The sequence below is a fragment of the Cinclus cinclus genome, chromosome Z (assembly GCF_963662255.1).
Source record: "Cinclus cinclus chromosome Z, bCinCin1.1, whole genome shotgun sequence".
Classification (NCBI taxonomy): Eukaryota; Metazoa; Chordata; class Aves; order Passeriformes; family Cinclidae; genus Cinclus; species Cinclus cinclus.
The window spans coordinates 59,275,219-59,295,482 of record NC_085084.1 but is presented as its reverse complement, the minus strand read 5'-3'; the positions used below and the strand labels follow the sequence as shown (position 1 = coordinate 59,295,482).

The 20,264-nt window shown below is 37.3% G+C and overlaps 1 protein-coding gene across 2 annotated transcripts in view; it reads left to right on the top strand.

Annotated features, from left to right (window-relative positions):
• MRPS27 (mitochondrial ribosomal protein S27) overlaps positions 1-20,264 on the top strand; it is a 42,233-nt gene that overhangs the window by 5,034 nt on the left and 16,935 nt on the right. The window contains exons 3-4 of one of the 2 annotated variants that reach the window (XM_062513140.1): positions 2,212-2,282; positions 4,211-4,269. The exons of the other annotated variant lie outside the window; for it this stretch is intronic. Of the exons in view, the coding sequence (XP_062369124.1) occupies positions 2,212-2,282; positions 4,211-4,269 (130 nt within the window). The remainder of the gene's footprint in view (positions 1-2,211; positions 2,283-4,210; positions 4,270-20,264) is intronic. 2 annotated transcript variants of the gene reach the window in all.

Here is a 20,264-nt window from a genome sequence, read left to right as displayed (position 1 = left end):
AGTTCACAGATAAGTGCTTTCCATACTGTAGATCCGATGGAGGGTTTCAGCTTTGTCAACAGCAATAAAGGTCAGTCATTAAAATTTTCTATGTGAAATCTCTGAGGATGCTGTTGTATGATGGCTAACAGCCTTGTGATCTTGTATCCATGGCATTGTATTCATTTGGTTTATATTCTGCTAAAGTAGTCAGTGTTTTCTAGAGTGTGCTCTTCATCTCCTTGACGAAAGAAATGCCAAACTCAGGGCTTGAGGGTGGCCCAGAATGGTCTTAGGGATCACCTTCTAGTTTCAGGAGGGTGATGTGTAACAAAATCAGTTCTGGAATTGATAAATGAACTCTGAGTCTCGGGTCCACATTGCTGTATCATCAAAGATAATAGATTTTGAAGCAAGCACTTCTTTCCAGCTGTCTCAAAATGGAGATTAAGAATGGTGGATGAACGTTGACTTAATTTAGGCAAGGACCTACCTTGTGCTTTGATCTGGATAAGCTGAGTTGGTTGCAGCATCCCTTCTTCTGTAACTTTTGGTGCCACTGGGAATGTTCCCTGTGCCTTCACCTGTGTACTTCATCATGACCTTTGTGACTTCTGGAGAGATGGGTAACACAGAGTGAAAGGCACTAGTAAGGATATACCCATATAAATTTCTTTACCATTAAAAAATTGCATGTGTTTTTTTGTGGTTGTCTTGTATAGCATGGCCTTGATAACCCACATCACATCAGCATCTTGCGCTGTCTTTTGTAGGAGCTGGTACTGGCCTTACTAACTTTGCTACAAATTTCCCTTTGCTTTCATGGTCATGAATAGTTTGCCTTCCCTCAGCCAGAGGATAAATGCTCATTTTGCATTTTGAAGAACTCCTCAGGAGGAAAGCTGTTATGTCAACAAGGAGTGCTCCTATTTGGCAAACAGCATCATTGTACAGACTAGGAGTCAACTGTTTTATTGCAAGTCAGGGCTCTGTCATTTTACTGTGAACTTCCTCCATGTGCTGTAATTTGACAGATTGCCTACAAGGTCAGAGTAGCAATGAGTCTCATTTGTTCTGTTAAAACTGTGCCCTCCAGTGTTCACTGTGGTACAGGTGTTTTAAAGAAATAAATAGTGATATTTCTGGTCTTGTGGACATCGTCCCTCAGAGACAGATCAGTGTTACTGATGCAATGTTGTTTCCTGCCCCAGACACCTATGCAAGGGTAGAAGGGTTACTCCATTCTGATGTAGTGCTGCAGTTGGCTTAACTCACATTTCACTCACAGGTGTGGAGGCAGATTGACCTTTCTGGAAAATTAATTGTAAAATGGGCCAAGGATGCTTTCCAAGGATGGCCAGTGGACCTTACTGAGAGGTGTCAAAGGGGTGACTCACCAAGTAACAGTTGCAAAAGAGGAAGCAAGTTCCACATGTTGCAGAGGGAATGTGTTAGGTTTCTGGTCCTGAAAATGGGGGAGAATAACAAGAAACAGTGTGATTGAAGTCTCCAAAGCTTATAGATTTGATATTGTCAGTTCACGGTCAAACAGATGACATTAAAGCATACATTGAGCAGCTTATTCTTTCTGAGTAGTCTTTATTTTCCAGGAACAGTACAAAGCTAAAACTCCAAATTAATTTAACTTCCAGTTAATTCATTAAATGCAATGACTACCTGTCTGCAGTCAGAAGTTGAAGTTCTGGCATGGTCAGATTAATACTGTTATACAACTGCTGAAGCAGAATGGTATAAAGCCACTTAGTTACTGACATAGTTCCCCATTTGATTAACAGGATTTCTTTGGATTGCTGTTTGTGACTCTAAGGTTTATCAGTATGGTAGTACATGTGTCATTGTTTTACTGTAAAATAAAAACCCCCATGTCTAAAGCACTGTCCAGCATATATATGCTAGGCTTGAAAGCAAGTGGGAATTTTAAGGACATCAGCTAATTTTTTGTTTTAGATTACTTACATTATTTATACTAATTTCATCCAGCTATAGAGTAGGTTTCTTACCCTTTTTTTTCTAATAAGTTAGGATCATCGTGTTGAGAACTTTCCCATGTAAGTACTGACAGTACTGTTTTCATACAATTTTAAAATGGTATGTTGAGAACCCAGAATTTGATTTCAAGGACATAGGTTCTATTCTAGGTTATATGATGGCTCTGCAGATTTTCCTGTTGTGCCAATTGATTAAACACATGCTTTTTTCTGCTTTCTCCAGCTGACTTAGCCCACTTAATGGACAGAACTTATGAAAGAAAACTGCCTGTCAGCTCTTTGACAGTAGCCCGGGTAAGGAAATAAATCCCAATTGTAAACTGGTAGAAGTGACTGTGGAATGATTGTGTAGTTGTAGTCAAGTGAGCTGAGAGGCAATAAATGATGCCACCTCTGTTAGGAGTTCTGGGATCATAAATGTCTTGTTATACTCTTAAATTGCTGTATAAAGAAGGCTGTTTTATTGATGCTTTGTACTCATTAGTTAGTACCCAGACCACAGGGTCTTCCAAACAGATTTTTGTCTTAGTGACATTAGGCTTCACTGTTAATGGGTTGTCTGTTTCTCTAATATGTGTTTCCTGCCTTCCTATGGTTTCTGTCTTTTAAGAGCTTTAAAACTTCCTCAGGTACTGTATAAGAACCCAGTCTGCTAAAGGAGTATGTTGAATTAGTATACTGCACTATAGTTGGAACTCCAGTTCCAGGCTTCTTTCAGAGAGAAGTGGAGGTGGGCATATTTTGCTTCTATAGCTTTCTTTTGTTGCAGCAGACTGAGGCAGAATAAATGCTGATGTGGGTTAAGCAAAGCCATTATTTTTACTGGGATTAGTAACCAGTTCCATCCTCTGGATTAGTTAATCTGGAAAGGGGAAGGAAAAGCAGAGAGATGTGTTTTTAAATTCCCTGTGCAAATGAGTGTTTGTAATGAGGAAGGAGAATAAATATGTCATTTGTTTACAAAAACAAAAAACCCAACAAACTAATTTCAGTTTCAAAATTATCCAGAGAAGCTGAGTTATCTCGGTAATATAACTTAACTAGGATAGTTTGCACCCCTAACTGAGGAGTCACAAAATGCTTTGTTCTGGTACAAGAGCAAGCATTTCTACAGACCAAGGATTCTTGACCGTGGCTTCTGAGACATGGCTTCTGAGTGTCCGCAAGGGAAATGGGTGTTCCTCTCCTTTTTATGAATCAGATTTATTCCTTTCCTGCTTTGGGCTGACCTCCCTGGAGAAATGGCATTTTCAGATTGTCAAACAGCCCCACTTTCCAATACTTGGAGCTAACATCAGATTCTTATTTTCTGAAATGTAGACAAAGCACACAGGCATGCTGTTGCCATGCTCAGAAAATGAGATCTCTACATGTATAGTATGCTAAGAGAATTAAGAAATGGGAGACCAAATACTAGTCAGCTGAAATTGTTTTTAGCTTAGGCTTAGGGTAAAGAGAAGTACTGACCTTAAGGACATGTTTGTTTATTTTGAACTAAAGGTATTATGTTATAAAGATGCTATAGTGCCTTTATGCTTATGCTAGTAAAATGTACAGGAAAACAGGATTCACTGTTACCATAAGACAAAGTCTGGTTGAAAACTGGGTTGGAATTTAAGTAATTGATAGCACAGGGAGTTCTGTAAGGAGACAGGATTGTAAATGAGAGGACGATTGTACTGAACAGCGTGGGGTGGTGATTTTTTTCCCTACCATTATAAAATGTAGTGAAATACAAAATTTTGCTGTCTCTGTGCTTCAAAATATAGACATAATAGTATGAATAGGCACAACAGGCAAACTATAGAGAAAAGAATATTTTTTTGAGAAAGAAATGAGTCATGTCAAGACTCAGTTGTGGCAAAAAAATGTGAGGAACTGAATATAGGCTTAAAACAAGGGGTATGATTGAAGAACAAAAGGTTTAGAAGAACAGCAAAAATACAGGATACTGAGCTATAGGTGTTTAATCCTCAGATGGCTTTCAAGATGCATAAAGTTTCTCAGAATTAAGGAAGAGAGTTGCCTCAGTTTAAAAAGGTTTGAGTTTTAGCAGTCTAGAAGACACCAGAATTAGGAACAAGCAAAGATTTCCAGAAGAGTTTCAGTACTGTTAGACACCTAAATATTCCAGACGAATGTATTTTGTGATTGCATTTTCTTCTAATATGCTTTATGCTGGTGCTCCCTTTTTAAGCTTTTATTTCTTATTTTTTAATCAGTTTGTTGACAACATTTCTTCACGAGAAGAAGTGGATCAAGCCGAATACTACCTATACAAGTAAGCATCTTTTCCCCCCAACATGAAGTTTGAGTCATACAAGTAAATGCCATGAAGCCTTGTCCTTTGAAGACTGACCTTTCCCAGCTTCTTGGCTGTGATCTCTCTCTTGAAAAGTATGCCTATCTACTTGTCTTACAACTCACAGCCAAGGACTTTCTTGCCAACTTTTCCGTGGTTATGTCTGCCTTCTCTGGACTTCTGGCATTCTCTTCTGTCAAGCATGTTAATCTGAGATACTGAACTAGCAGCTAATGCAATCTCCAGCTGTGGTTTGTGTTAGAGATGCTGAAATTGTAAGGAGTAATGTTTACTCACAGTTTTTCCTTCTGATACCTTTTTTTTGTTCTCTGAGTCATTATTTATCTAAATTGGGTACATGGTTTTTGGATGTCTAAGCTCAAGGGAGTTTGTTTCCTTAGAACATGGAAGAATGAAAATGTGCATCCTGTGGTAATGATTAAGTCAAGGCTGAATGAAGTATATTATCCCCTTGTAACTTATGTTTCTCAGATAAGCGGTGTAGTTCACTTTATGCATGGGTTGTTGGGGTTTTTGGCGACTATTTTTGTGCTGATTGGAGTGTACAAGGTACCTTTTCTGGTAGTGTCAGGTTGAATGCTTGCTTGCTTCAAGTTAATACCTCTCAATATTGACTTTAAGAGGGTAGCAATTATTGCTGATCGCTAGAATAAATTAGTTCTTTTATCACACACATTTTGAGAACTAAATTTTATTGTGAAGACAGTAACACATCCCGTTAAAGTGCATGAGAGATACAAATAATGTCAGGTTGTTACTCATAAATAATAATTATTAGGGTTTTTTTTTTTTTTAGTTAACTTGTTTTCTAGATAGCTGGTTTAATTATACGCACAGTTTTAAGTATGTGACAGTGTTAGACTTCAGATGTCCCTGATTCTGTAGTACTATTTGGACAATATCCAAACCTCGGAACTTCAAGATGGGAACAATAGAAATGGGTTAATACTAGCAATATCCTGTAATTTAAAAATAAAAGTAGAAAAAATAATCACAGAGGGGTGGTTAGTGAAGTTTTCATTCCTTTTGATCAAGATTTCACTAGTCTTACCAGAATCTGTGGTCAGAAATCAGTTCTCCATCCTGCAACAGCAGAGATGGAAACAGAACGAGGTAAAGCCAGTTTAATGCAAGCCCTCTAGTACCTTTTAGTAACATTCTTGCATGTGTTATATTATGCCACATGTCCTTAAGTCCTCTCTGATGGAGTCAGGCCCTCTAAAGTCAGGGATTGCTGGAGACCTGTAACTTCCCTGATGTGCAAAGGAAAGTGGGGTAGTTTGAATTTCAAAGTCTCAAAATTGGCAGAGATAAAATCCAGATAGTGAGGTGCCTGTAACTTATCTTACAGGTTCTTTCTTCTTGAAAAAAGAAGTTCAGAAAGAGTGACAAAGAAGCATAAAAATTGTCCATTATGGGAATCTCTAATATGTAAATATCCTTTTTAGTCTTAATATGTGCCTGGTTAGTACCTCAGGTAAAACCACAAGATTTCTATCCTTAAGAGTACATTCTAGTAGAGAGAAAGTTACAGTTACAATCAGTCATGGCTATTTACTATTTTCCTAAGATAAAATTCTATTATGGCTGGTGAGAGTATAGCTGTGTGCATATCAAATATAATAATTTGTCATTGATACAGATTTTAGTTGGCCATATGGTGACATAGAAAACTACTGATGTGTCACATGGCTTGTCAGACATGCTCTGGAAGGAATTTATCTTTTCAGTGTCCCTGTGATGCTGCTTTGTTTTGGTGTTGCAAAATGCTGTCTTTTTTTCAAGACTTCATTCCAGTATTGATCTGTAAAACTATTCTCAAAATGGATGTGTATGCAGGTAATGAAACAGCACTGAGAGGTCTGCAATTCATGTAAAAATCCTAATTATAACAGTATTTTCTCTGTCAAGTGAAAATAAGTGTTCTAGCTCCCGGTCATAGGAGATGTAGATATTTGCAAGACCATTTGATTGGTCTTTACATCTTGCACTTGAGCTGGAGGTAAAATGAAATTTTTGTAAAGATAGGTCTTTGCAGATGTGAGGATGTTTGACACAGGAAAATGTCCCATGTAAATGGCCACACCATGAAACATAAATGAGAGGGTAGAGAGGGAAAGTTAAGAAGAAGAGAAGCTTTGACAAGAGATCTCTCTTTTCCTGTCTTAATGAAAAAGTTCCAAGTACAATTTTTCTTCTATTTAAAGAGATGAAACTTCTGAACAGGACAAAGGCAGTATCATAGAAAAACTGGTTTTATGTCCATTTTTAATATTTTATGTTTTCTGAGGTATACAAGTTGCAAACAAATGTTGTGTACATGGCATGGTAAGTTGACTGTATGTGTATTTGCCTGGACATAAATAATCAGTCAATTTCCAAAGTCCTGTGGGTTTGCCCTTAGCTGTTTGTAGAGTATCGAGGGGAATTTGGTACCTCTCCCCAGAGTTTTGAGCCTCTGGTAACCTGAGGGGAAGGGTAATCGGTTCCAACGCCCCTACAAGGTTGGAAGATGTCCCTGGTACAAAAGGTGGACTGCCTGTGGGAAGAATCAGAGGGAAGTAATGGCATTTCCATGCTTGCAGTGTTGTGTTTTCCTGGAGACCGGAGTGACAGATCTTGTGTTTGTTAGCTTTGTAGACTGGAGACTTTGAATCTTTAATGTGAGGCAGAACATAGTTTCAAAAGGTAGTATTCTGGAGGATTACCATAATGCATTTAGGATCCCAAAATAAAATATATATGTTATATTTAGACCAGTTTAAATTTTCTATCCTTTTATAAGCAGTAGATCTCCAGCCATACCGTCTCCACAGAGGATCTTGAGCTCTCAAGAATAGCTATGTGGAAACTGCAATGCTACATTGTGGAACATGTCAGTAAGATGGTAAAGGCCAGTTTGAGGCATGATGTCATCTGCTTTCAGTGCTCCTCTTTTTGTTCTCTTCTGAATACCTCCTTCCCTCTGTTAACTGTCAGACTTCTAAAAAATCCTTTCATCTCCTAGGATCCCAACAGAAATTCTCATCAGAATGCAGAGCATTTTCAGCCAGATCAAAGATCTGCAGTTCGCTGTACTTTGTCCTGTCTCACTGAGATGTCAGTATTTCACACATCAGGGTGTTTTTTATATGTTTGAAACATTAGCATAATGAGGAGAGGTTTTGTGATGAGGTAACTGCTGATTTTTGTGTAGGTTTTACGCCAACAAAGACTTTTTCAGTGTGTGTGAAAAGAATTGGTGAAGTTTTTTTTTGTGTTTGGACTCCTCAAGAGAATTTTTATTTGCATGACCCACAGTGTAGAAAAAAGTATACACAGTCTCTGGAGAATGTGTTTGTATGTGCATGTGCTCTTCAAATTCTTGCACAATGTGCCTAGATCTTCTTATTACCTTTCTGCGACATCTTCTGTGATCAGTGATTTTTTTTTTTTGAAAACAGCTGTTTCTGCAGACTTAAGGATTTATTACCTGGGGTCTGTACTTGGATTATAGTAACAAAATGGATCAATAGCAAATTATTACAAGCTATTCTTAGATGTACTGTCTTTTATAGAATTGTTTAGGTTGGATGGTAGTAAGTTACAATTTTGAGGCCAGATTTCAGCCTTTAAATAATTTTGATGCTGTGATCTCTGTAGGTATGAAATTGTACTTTTTCCTAGTAACTCCTGTGTATGATTGCTTAGGGCAACATTATATGCAAAATGAGTTTTACCTGCACTCTCTGTATTTGCATGTTCGTTCTATGAATTCAGAGGTTGCACTTTTACTTTCATGCCCGTCAAGCAGCTTACTAAAGTATTGTTTATAATGAATTTTCACAATGAACCAAAAAATCTATTTCTGAATGATACTTGCATGGCATTCTTTCTCACTAGGATGCTGCTTTGTGTCTATATATGTATAGAGTACATATTGAATGCCATCAAGCACAAATAGAATAAATGTAGCGAAAGTCCTATAACATATTTAATTCTTCCTTTGAGGTTTTTTTATTCTCTTAGGTCTGTAGGTGAAATAGACTTCATTAACTGATCAAATCTTAGTTTACAATGCCTCCAGAGAAGTATATGGGTTTAAAAAATGGTATAAAAATAAATGAGTCAGAAATAGCTGCCCGCTATTCAAGTTATGCAGCAGTTATATTTTGAAATGATATTGAGAAGTGGTGGAAGCATCTAAAGAGAAAAATACACTTAGTTGGCAGAATGGTATGTTTTACCAGTTTGGACACCTCTAGGCTGACTGCTCTAAAATAAGTTCATTTGCAAAAGATTTAGGCAGCTTTTCAAGAACATAGGGAGGAACAAGGAAGGGAAGCACCAGAGAGATGTACCTTATTAGAATATTTACTTATTTTCATGTGAATGACAGAAATACAGGTGTTGTCTTCATGTGTCTGTGGTTTGTCACAGTCTGAACTGTTGGAATCTTTGGAAAAAGCCATTAGTTGTGACGTGCTGTGGAGTTCAGGAGAACAATCAGTAAAAATAAAACATTGAAAAGCATTCGGAGGGATATTTTCCTGTAATACATGTTTTTTCAATTGTCTGCTTTTCATAGTTCATCTGTCCTTTTGTATATGTGTTTTTCTTTGAACTTCACAGAAACTGGTCAGTAGTTTTCCAGCCACTGCATATAAAAGCACAAAACATTGGAAGGCTTTTCATCAAGGCTAATTTTTGTTTGTGTTGCTAGTACTAGAAGGATAAGCATTTGGATTTTAAAAGCTTTAAAATAAGAGGAAAAAAAGGATTCTACTACAAACAGAATGCAATATCATTGTTGGGAGGGGGGTAATATGTCCTCCTCATCCACAGTATTTCTGGAGTCAGTGGAAAGACAAAGCCAGTTAGATTCAGAAATTACTTGGTCCTCACTCCATGTGGATACATTTTTCATTTAGTATTGGAAGAGACAGGATTTCATTACAATTCTTGGAAGAAAAGAGTATGAGCAGAATTTCCGTTATCTTTCATCCAGCATCTTTCTTGCCAGCAGGTCAAAGCTTTCTATCTAGTAGTTTCTGCTGGAAACAGTCTAAAGATACAATGTGACCAGATCTCAACTGTTGCACTCCTGTATTGAAAGAGAAAGGGCAAGTCTCAGAGTTTGCCTCAGAGACCCATGCTCGTCCTTAGAGGTCAACTTTGCTATGTCCAGTGGCATTCCAGAAGTTGTTCAGTAAACCCCTGCATCGTCACAAAGCCGGTGTGGAGGCAGGTCTTGCGTTATGTTTTAGAAATACTGAAAGTCCAGAGAGAGGTTAAATGCAGCCAGAAATGTAGAGAGCGAGCCATTCGTTTGAATACAAAAGGGCCTGGAGAGACTAAAACCTTTTATAAGGTTCAGAATTTAAAACAAGTACAAGCAAAGATCTGTTCCTTTGCTAGCTTTAGTTAATGACTAGTACAACTAATAATAGTAAAGGTATAGTGGAGAATTAACTCCCATCTGGCTTCCCCTGCAAGGAGTTCTTGGTTCCACTAGAGCCCCTGAGCAGCAAGAGTAGTCCAAGCCAGTCTCCAATCCCATGTAAATAGAAAAAAAAAGCATATGAAGTTATTGAGTTCATTGTCCTTTAACTTTCCTAAATAGTGTTAAATGTTACAGCAGTCTTCTCACTTTCAGTTATGTTGAAAGTGGCAGCTACCAGCATAAACCATGAATTTTTATTAAGCTTACAACCATTACCAGAGCTGCCATGGTCTTTTCCTTAGGAATTACTAACTTTTGGATTATTGTATCCATCAACATAAATAATTGTTCTGTGGGGTCCAAGTATTTCTTTTTTGGATTAAAATAAATACAGTAGAAAAAATAACGATGAACTACTTGTTGTGGAATAATCTTGACATGATATAGGCCAGGACTGTCTTACTGCAAGTAGGTTGATTAGAATTATTTGAATTGTTGAATTGGTCTTAATTTAAATCACAAAACACGAAACCTTAATTCAAATAAAATATTTTAATATTGTTTCATGTTTATGATTTAAATTGTCTTTGTAAAGAAAGCCTTACTGCTGTTTTCTGGCACCAGAAAATAAGTTCTTCAAACCAGTTTCATTTCTTTGGAAGGATTGTACTCAATCTGGAATAATTTTCTTACCGAGCAAAGAGACAGTCTTTTGTAGATACTTCCATGGTTTACATCTATTTCTTTACAGCTTTGTTTTCTAGATTTGATTTTATTTTCAAAAAAGATATAAATGTTTACCAGAATGCTCTTTTTCCTGCTGTGGACAGCTGCCTTTGAGAAAGAACCTTAAATGAAAGTATTACATTTCTGCAGGTGTTCACATTTTAATGAGTAAGTAAACATTAATTATATTAAATATAACGTGGAAAGCATTTAGAAAATGTTTTCTATTTCAAACGTAGCAATTTAGGAAATCTTGTTTTTTATTTGGTGAAATAAGATTCTCAATATGTCAGGATTTTTGTATTTGTAGGTGCTAGTTTTTATTTGTGTATTAATGTAGATGTGGTAAGCATACATTCTTGCTGTTTTGAGTCACATCTACTCATTTTGGGGCTAAACTAAACGTAACATAGAAGAGTAAGGAGTATATTGTGTCTGCAGGTGTAGAAGGGGCCATAGTTATTAAAAATTCTATTTTCAGTTGCTTAACTAGTAACCTCCTCTAGTTTGTGTTAATGCTGCTTGTAGAGCTACCTGTACAGTATATGTTTCTTGGGGAAACAAATACATTTAATATGGATTTTTATTTGTGGGGCATGTGAGCTGGCTTATTTTTTTCAAATAGGAATTCTGTTGATTTTTTGGTTAGGTTTAATTTACAGAATTGTGATGCTTAGTAGCACTGGGTTGTGAGTTGGCAATTCAAATGAAAATATTAGGCCATTTTATCTTCTTTTTTTTACACATCATATATGAAATAATAAAATGGGCCAAAAAATGAGCGAGTGTTTATCCTATACATTGGGAAATTCAGTTTTTTGTGCTACTGCAATGAGCATACTCAAAATGCTGAGCAGTCTAAATGTCATAATCAGAGGGCCAAGTGGAAAGTAAAAAGGTTTCCAGACCAGGCAGAAAGTGTCTTAGGAATATCAGTGATCAAGATTCTTTTACTCTAATAGTAGTAAAAGAAAGAATAAAGGTAATTTCTGAGGTAGGTTGTTATTTTGTTGCCATTGAAGGTGATTTTCCAAGGAGTGAATCAGGGTGTTCTGACTTAAGACTCTGCAAGCTGCTATGGATGAGCTTCTTGTGAGAGAAATAATTTTACTGAAAATCAATTTTTAAGAATAGGATGAGTATTTAGAGCCTGTTTTGTGTTAATTTTATTGTGGAAAAAAAATGAGTTAGGAGCTGGAGAGTGAAGATACGCAGTAAATAGTGTTAGCTTTCAAATGTCCTCAATCTGGGAAATAGGGGTTGGATTGCTTGCCACAGCTATTGTGTTGAAAATGCGTCTTGGGTTACATGTACATGCTGTGAAGTTGAGCCACTTATCAGAATTGACTTTGTATTTTTTCTTATAAATATTTTCTCTGACTTGTAACTAAAGAAAGCCTTACATGAAAGTGGAACTGGATGTCTGCTAAGAATGTGAAGTGCTTTGAAACACTCCAGGGCATATCACATGGTAGTTTAACATGGAAAGGGATGTCCCTCTGGTGGTTTTGTTTCTTTTCTTCTTTGCAGTATTTGAGGAAAGATTTTTTCAGGACACTAATGTGAATGCTAGTAAGACCTATACAAGCAGTTTCATGACATTTTTTTGGTTTTTTGCCATGGTAACAGTATATGCTCTTGCAGGTTGTGTGGAAGCAGGCCTGGGACCAAAGAATCTCTGACATTCCATGGCTTGAGAATTCCTGTTCTGCACCACACTTGTTAAGAAAACTGCCAGTATGGTTGAATGATGGCAAGTCATGTGCTAGTTTATAGGGTAGACTGATGGAGAGAAGGACAAAGGCATTAAGAAACTTCTTCCTGTCACACCTCAGCCAACCTGTGAAATACAAGGTTTATGCAATATTTCAGTGAGGACATCCTTTCGTTTTGCTATATGTAATGAAAAGTCTTAGTTTTAAATCATTGTTACATAAAATCTTCGTTTATTTCACAGCCTTTTAAGATGACTATGGTCTGATCAAGCACATGAGAAGGAACTATACCATCTAAGCCGACTTCATAGTCAAGAAAAGTGTTCTATGCTTTGTTGGTAACAGTGAAGCTGTTCATCTTAGTAATATGATACAATAGAGTGGATCCAGTATTAACTGTTGTGCTCAGACTATCTGTAGTTTTGATGCACATTGCTGCACAGTGTGTAGTAAGAGATAGGAGGTGTGATACAGGTTCCAGAAGGTGAAAGCCTTTGGAAATGATAAGAACATTTAAAATGACCATGTTAAGAGATGGTCTCCTCTTACTTTGTTCTGTTATACTCCATTTTAGACAAAAGGGTTTTATAACCAAATAAAAATTGTTGTGATTGGGGGAAGGTAGATTTACATTAGCATGCATTTTCTTTAGCTTGTAGATGATTTGGCATGTAAATTTTCAGGTAGCTGCCTTTTGTTTTTGAAAAGTTGATGTTTATGCTTTTGTAGGACTGAAAATGTTATGTCAACATTCAGTTATCAAGGCATCTAGAAAATTATGTGATTATATCCAACAGACTGGAGGTTTCTTTTTGGCCTGAGTAATAAAGAATTTTGAAAAGTCAATTACGTTACACTATTCCAATGGTTCCATTTTTTTCTAAATAACTCCACCTTCAGAAATGTCCAAAAATATAAGAGTGCAGAACAAAAATAAAAACAAGTAGGTACATTTATTTGTCTTGTGTATCTGCTTGTTTCTGCATATACATTTGTGCCTGTGAAAAAGTGTTCTCCCTAAAGGCAGAAGCTTGATTGCAGACAGATCCAGAAAACAATGCTTAGTTGTAATTGAATAGAGGAGTGTTGAATCAGTAGGTAAGCAAAGGTCATGGTTATTATGCTTACTGTTTACCAGAAAAGTTAATTTAAGATGCAAATTTCTGAATAGAAGATGCTCAGTAGTAAAATGAAAAAAAACAAAAAACAAACCAAAGCAGTCATTCAGGGTGCTTACTTTTTTGTTGGTTGATTGCTATGTTGGTTGTTTGGTCAGCTCTTTGCTTGGTTGGTTGGGTTTTTTTTGTTGTTGTTTAAATGCTGCTTTAATAGTGAGCTATTTTTAAAGCTGCATGCTCCAGGTAACGTATCTGAGTTGTATGCTGGAATGAGTCCAGTTGCATTTTCTGTGCTTCTCTGTACCAAGCACTCTGCTGAGCTACCTGCAGCTGTTCTTTCTGCCATAGTTCCTGTTGCCTCCTTCTGTTTCTGAGATTTACTTGGAAATCCTTGGTTCCTATCGAATGCCTGAATAGTCCCTTCCTTACCTTTCTTTTTTTTTTTTTTTTTTTTTTTTTTTTTTTTTTTTTTGGAGGGCACTGTGGAGTGGAAGAACAGTATGGGTTTGGAAAAAGCTTAGACAGAAGTTGATGCCTGTCTTGTCAGTTGATTTTATCCTCTTATCTATTTCCTAAAATCTGATGTGCCCCTGTCCCTGTAAGAGAGTGTTCCCAGGCTTTTCAGCTGCCTCTCTGTCTCTTCTTTGCTATGTCAGTTTGAAAGCATGAGAGACTCAATTAAACATGGAGTTGGTTGTTTCAGAAATAATACTGTGGCTGCTTTCAGCAGTTGGTTTCCATCTTTGCCACTGATGCATCCCTGTGGGATGCTGAACTGCATGTCCTTGAAAGGTACTGAGGTTCTCCTTGCCTCCTAGCTTTCATCTAATTAATGATCATGTGCATGTGTGGTGTGCCAGGTCCTCAGATGATTGAGACAGGTTCCTGGTAGCTTGGAGTAACTGTGTTTTGTCTTTGGACCAGGTGAGAATTAGGCCTAGGATCTAGTTTAGAGAAAATTTAAGCAGCAATAACAAATGCTTTCTTAGGTTTATTGTTAAAATTGGAAAGGGGTATACAAGGGAGCAGCTGATAGAAATGCCTGATTGCTTAGCTGTAAATGTAGGTCAAATAATAATTATTTTCTCATTCTGAAAAGTGAACAGAGATTTTGGTTATTTCCCCCCCACACACCCCACTTCCTTCAGTCCAGAACTTGTCAAAATGAAAGCACACAAATTTTGGCTCCTGGATTTGCAAGCATATTTTCACTTTTATGAGTAATACCTGTTCAAGAACTGGTGTGGATATAAAGCTGCCTTTAATCTCAAAAGTCAACTTTAAGATGATCCTCTTTATGCTGATATGCTGACATTTATTTTGCTCTCTGTAACTATTGTTTTCATTTTAAAAATGGGATTTTTTTTTTTCAAAGTTCCACTAGGGAGTGAGCACAGCTGGACTAAATTGAGCTACAAGCTAAGTAGATGGCCTCTGGCAGCAGACAGCTGGGTGTAAAGTGGACACCATTTCCCTCCTCCTTGTGTACACTACCCGTGCCAAAGTTGATGAATCAGACTGGCTGTTGGTGTGTCTGTGACTGGGGGTGGATGTGGTGTAGCAGCTACTATGAGAGCATGACAGCAGGGCATGTGCATCAGGAGTGGTGCAGTCCACTTTACCAGCAAAAGGATTTGATGTTTTTTGTCTTCATTGAAGTTACTGTCTGGCAGTGATTACTTCTTTTTGTGGTTTTCCTTGCCCAGATTAAGTCGTAAAGCAGCAAGTTTGTCTTATATAAGATGCTATTGTGATGTTTTGAAAGCCCTGATGCATTGGAGAAATAAAGCCAGACTGAAAGGCATGCAGTACATAAATGCACATAGTTGTAGTGTTTCTCCTGCTCTTCTGTCTCCTCTGTTCTCCTGTGCAGTGAGTAATATGATGAGTATAAGAGCTCTATACCATGCCTTGGGGAACTGGTACTGTAAATGTCAGTTTGGAGCCTAAATACAAGGTCTGAGTAGGCCACTGTAAAAGGGCTAAGTAGCAAGTCATCCTGGCCTTGCATTGTGTCATAAGCAGAAGCAAAAGCATTAGTGAGTTATCATAGAATGTGCTGAGTTGGAAGGGACCAGTCAGGCTCATGGAGCCCAACTCCTGGCTCTGCACAGAACACCACAAGACTCACACCATGACAGCATTGTCCAAATGCTTACTGGACTCTGGTGGGCTTGCTTGCTGTGACCACTATATTTATAATTAGCAATCTTGGATGTGTTCCTGTCTCAAAAGGGGAGAAACTACAATATGCCTTTTTGCATTATGAAATCTTCTGCCTGTTTTGGGTGGCATGATCTCATTTTACTGTGCAGCTTGCAGCTACCTACGCAAGGGAGCATTTGTCCTGCAGTACATACAGTACTTAGAGAGGTACCTGCTGTTTCTTTAAATAACATATCTGACGGAGCAGGCTTTTTCTGAAAAGAATAAGAGTAAAACGGTTATATAGCTGGTAAGAGCCCACACATTTCAAATTGCCTTACAAAATGCTTGAGTCCAGTTTGCCATGGTTATCCTTGATGTACTTGCTGTTCCTTGGGATTGACATGTGCAATGAGGCAAAGGACATTTCGGTCTCACTGGTCTCAGAAGTTAGATATACGAAAAGGTACACTAGCTAGATGCCTGAGAGGTACTGTGATGGAGTACTGTGGTTAGAGAACAGTTAAAAATGTATAAAGGACTTGAGCATTTCTTGTTATTCATTGCTGTAAGTATTTTTATTAGGAAAATGCATGGTTGGAAGAAAAAATAAATACCAGTAAACATTGCTCATTGAGATATGATATGATATGATATGATATGAAAAGTAAACAGAATAATGATGAACTGCCTGGTAGCCAAGATCGGCCTATTCACCAATGGTCAATGTTTTGAAAATGGTTGTCTTTTTGGACAGTGGGTGTTGCTGAAACTGCAGATATCAGGGGTTTGTCTTCTCTTTAGGTGTTTACTTTTAATATGAAAGCCTTCTTATCTGCTTCCCCTTCACTCATGGGGTACAAAAGGAGAGCAATACATAAGGACATCAGACTGTAGCAGTGAAAAATGTAAAGAACACAGATATTAGGCCAGAATTAGGATAACTTGAATCGTGTACCTGTGGCAGCAGATCTGAAATGGTGAAACCTGTGCTGTATAGATCCACTTTGTGCAATGTTTTGCAGCAAATGCAAGGTTTGACTTTTCCCCTGCTTAAGTTGGTTACTGAGATCCATTCAGTATCTGTATTCCTGAAGCACTCTCTTCCCAGCACTTCTTTTTTGCTCTAATTGCATGTGGTGTGAAACTGAGTAACTGCAGAATAAACAGTTTGGCTTGTACACTTCTGTATTGCAGCCTTTGACATACTCAAGACAGAAATACATAATTTATGATCTGAGAAAGTTCAGCTGTGATCAAACTGGAAAGTGTCAAGGGTTGTGTCAGTCAGTGTAATGTTACAGTGGTTTAAAGCTAATGTGCGATCTATTTCTGGGAGCTGTTTTGTGAACCATAAAGAATTTTGAGTCAAATAAATGGAAAATGCAATCTAGTTCCAATGTAGGTGGTGGCTCTCAATGCTGAAGCCTGTAACAAAATTATGTTAATTTTACCCCAGGTTAAATTTAGACTAAATATTAGGCATTATTAAAAGGTTGCTGTTTGCAAATACAGTAACACCAATGTCTGTTAAAGGCTGATATTTTTTTCCTGCCATAAAATCAAGAAATCATTATTTGCTTTTCTTGCAATTTTTATGTATTTGCATGAAATATGCCCATTTAATATGGCATGAAAGGGGTGTTCTGTCATAGCTGAGGCTTAGTGCTAAAAGGCAGAACACCTTAATGTGTGATGCACTTCCCTCTGACACTGAACTATCACAGAACTCAGAGTCACTGTTTTGTCTGCATCAAAAGTCCTTGGTACTGTATCTTTGTCCCGTTTGGTTAATGGTTACTGGAAAACAAGCTTCACTGTGACATCCCTGCAGTGGGTGGTAGCTAGGAGATGGATGTGTTCTAAAACATCTGTAGCAATTTGTTTTTTAAAATTAAGTCTAATATGAGCTTTAAAGCAATTTAGTCCCTCAAATGACATAAAGTTATCTGTAGTTGAAGAAAGTCGATGACCATAAGTACTATTTGGTACACAAAAGATTTATGACTTACTTTTGAAATACAGCTAGTGAGAGCTACCTTTTTGCTGGAAACTGACTTTGTGGCAGCCTTTAGTGGGCAGTCACTTGGCAATGGGAATGGGACACAAGGGTGGTAACAGTAACTAGGAATTGCAAGCAGGCTTTTGCAAGCATTTCTTTTTCCTTTCTTTTGAGAAATAAGTCGGTAACTTGTGTACTAGCTTTCAGACAGGTTTAATTTGTTGAAGTAATGACAGGCATAGCTGAGTTAGTCAAATGGTAATAATCAAATCAGTGCTTTACTCATATGTACCTTTTTTTACAGACTTGTGTTAATCAGGTTTCAGAGATCCAAGTAGAAGAATCAAGCAGAACTGACCCTTTGTTGAGCTTTGAAACAGCAAGTTTTGTCCTGATGCACTCTGAAATTGCTGAGATTAAAAAAAATTCCCTGAAGCAAGAAATGTAGTATCTTGTACGGTTCTTAATTTGTCTGGTTTTGTATGCCAGGATACCGGAAAAAGATATAATTAATGGAAGAGTTGGTTTTAAATTAGACTTTATTATGGTTGCATGGGGTAAAGGAAAGGCACTTGAGAGAATCTTATCAGAATCACTATAGCAACAGCACACTTCATCATTCCCTGTGTATTTTCTCAGCCTGTGATGTTTTCCATACTGTATTAGTGACATTTATATTTAAAACCAATAATTTCAATTGTAATTCCAGAAGTATTTGTCACAGAGAGCGGTCTCCTTTACAGTCAGTAGGGTTTTTTTTAGTAGCTTTTTATTGTTATTGTTATGACACAACCTCTTCTTCTTAATTGTTGCTGTTTAAATGAATTTCATCTTTATGGTGAATATAGTATAGATTCTTCCAGTGTGTGAGAAGAAAAAATAGATTTTTCCTGATTGTCTTTTTTTAAAGGAGTGGGAGAGGTGGAGGGTGGTGGGTAACTATTATCCTGGGAAGAGGAGAAAAATACAAGTACTGAATTCAAAAATGTGTTTACTTGTTTTCCGTCATTACAGTTCACCTCATCATTTTGCTAAGTTGAAAAGGGGGGATGCTTTATTCGTAGTTTGTATTTGAAATGAAACTGAATGTGAAGAATTTACTTTCTTCATGAAACTAAAGCAGGCATCACCACCTTTTCATAGTAACAGTGTTCTTTCACCTACAAGTCATGCTGAGGATCCAGACATCCATTTCTAGTGAGCTAGCTGATGATGTTCCCTTTAGCCTAGAACAAGGAATCGTGTTGACACTGGATTTTTGAATGTTAACATCTTTAGCTTCTAGCTACCTAAGGCCTGTGACTGATGTCATCCTATTGCAGGTTAGACATACAGAGCATGTTCCCCAAACTAACACAGACTAGTTCACATTCTTTTTGGAAGTGTACTTCCATTGGAGTTCTGCCAGGAAATATATAATTCTGAAGGTCGTTAAGTCTACATGACTACAGGAGCTTTTTAGGAAACACATTTATCAGCCTCAAAGAGTTTTCCCACAGACAAAGAATGTACTGAGTGTATGTTGTTTGAGCCTTGGCTTTGCTTTTTGAGTCTGAACTAATTAGAATAAAGGTTTGAGGCATTTAAGGTGAGCCCATGGGATATTAATCAAGTTGTCTGAAGGATTGCTGCTTTGTGCTTCGCAAATATTTCTGGGGGGGGGTTCAAGGCTGCTTGGTGTATCCTGGTGCAGAAGGCTGGAAAAGCAGCACCATTACAGTTCTGTTATGTTGACTGCCTCTGGATGGAAGGATTGATAAATAATTCAGATATTTTTCAGAAGTACCAGTAGTTGTTTAACATGCTGCTATACCAGGAATACCAATAAATTGCATCAAACTTTGCCATACGCTCCTTATCTGTTGTATCGCTATTTCTTTTGTGATGGCTCTTATGTCTATTTACGTATAAGCAAAGCATTTCTTTCATGCTGTGGTAAACTGCTTGTCCATTCATACATTATTTTGAAATTTATAAAATTTATCTGGGATTTTGCCACTCTTTGTTCATATTGTTTATTCTTTTAATGTAATAAAGCTTGTTCTTTATGTTCTAATCTCCAAAGTGCCTTAAATTCATCAAAAGGAGGAAGAGCATTTAGTGATAAGAGGCTGACAACAATGGGCAGAAATGCTTGTTATATCAGAAATTCAGTTTGTCATTTGGTACTCAGCTAAAATCTGTCAAAATAGCTAGGTCAGTAAAGAATAAACTACATCCTAGCTGGTGATAGTTAATGCTAGAAGGGAACTTTGTGAAACTGAGCTTTCTGTGCATGAATGTAGTTCTGACCAATGCAATAGCTACCCTGAAACTACTGAAGAGTGAATTTTCTCCCTTCAGTTGTTGGAGGAGGGAGGTTATTCAGGTGATATCCTGAATCTTCCTAAGTAACTGTGTAGTAGGTACTTATAGCCAAAATATCTCCTTTTCCAAATCTAGTCTTATTACTAAGCTTAAGTGTTAAGAAAAGGGGAATGTGTAATGTTGAAGTGAGCAGAAATAAAAGCTGAATGTAGTATAACTTGAAACAAGGCATGATACTGAAAATATCCTTGAAGTCTCCTGCTCAGCCTTGTTGTTTGACTGTGGTTTTGTACTGTAGTTTTTCCATACCTGATCATAAGTCTGTTTTGGGGCCATCATCAGACATGCATCAGTGGCGTAAGAACTCTGTGCAAATCTTGAACAAAAAATGTTGTGGATGAAATATGAATTCATATGGAGGTGGAGAGAGCTTAATTTAGAAGAATTAATTTTAGCATCAGAGCAATCAGGTTAAATTAGTTGAAAATAAAAGACGGGGGAAAGTCAATAAAAATTAG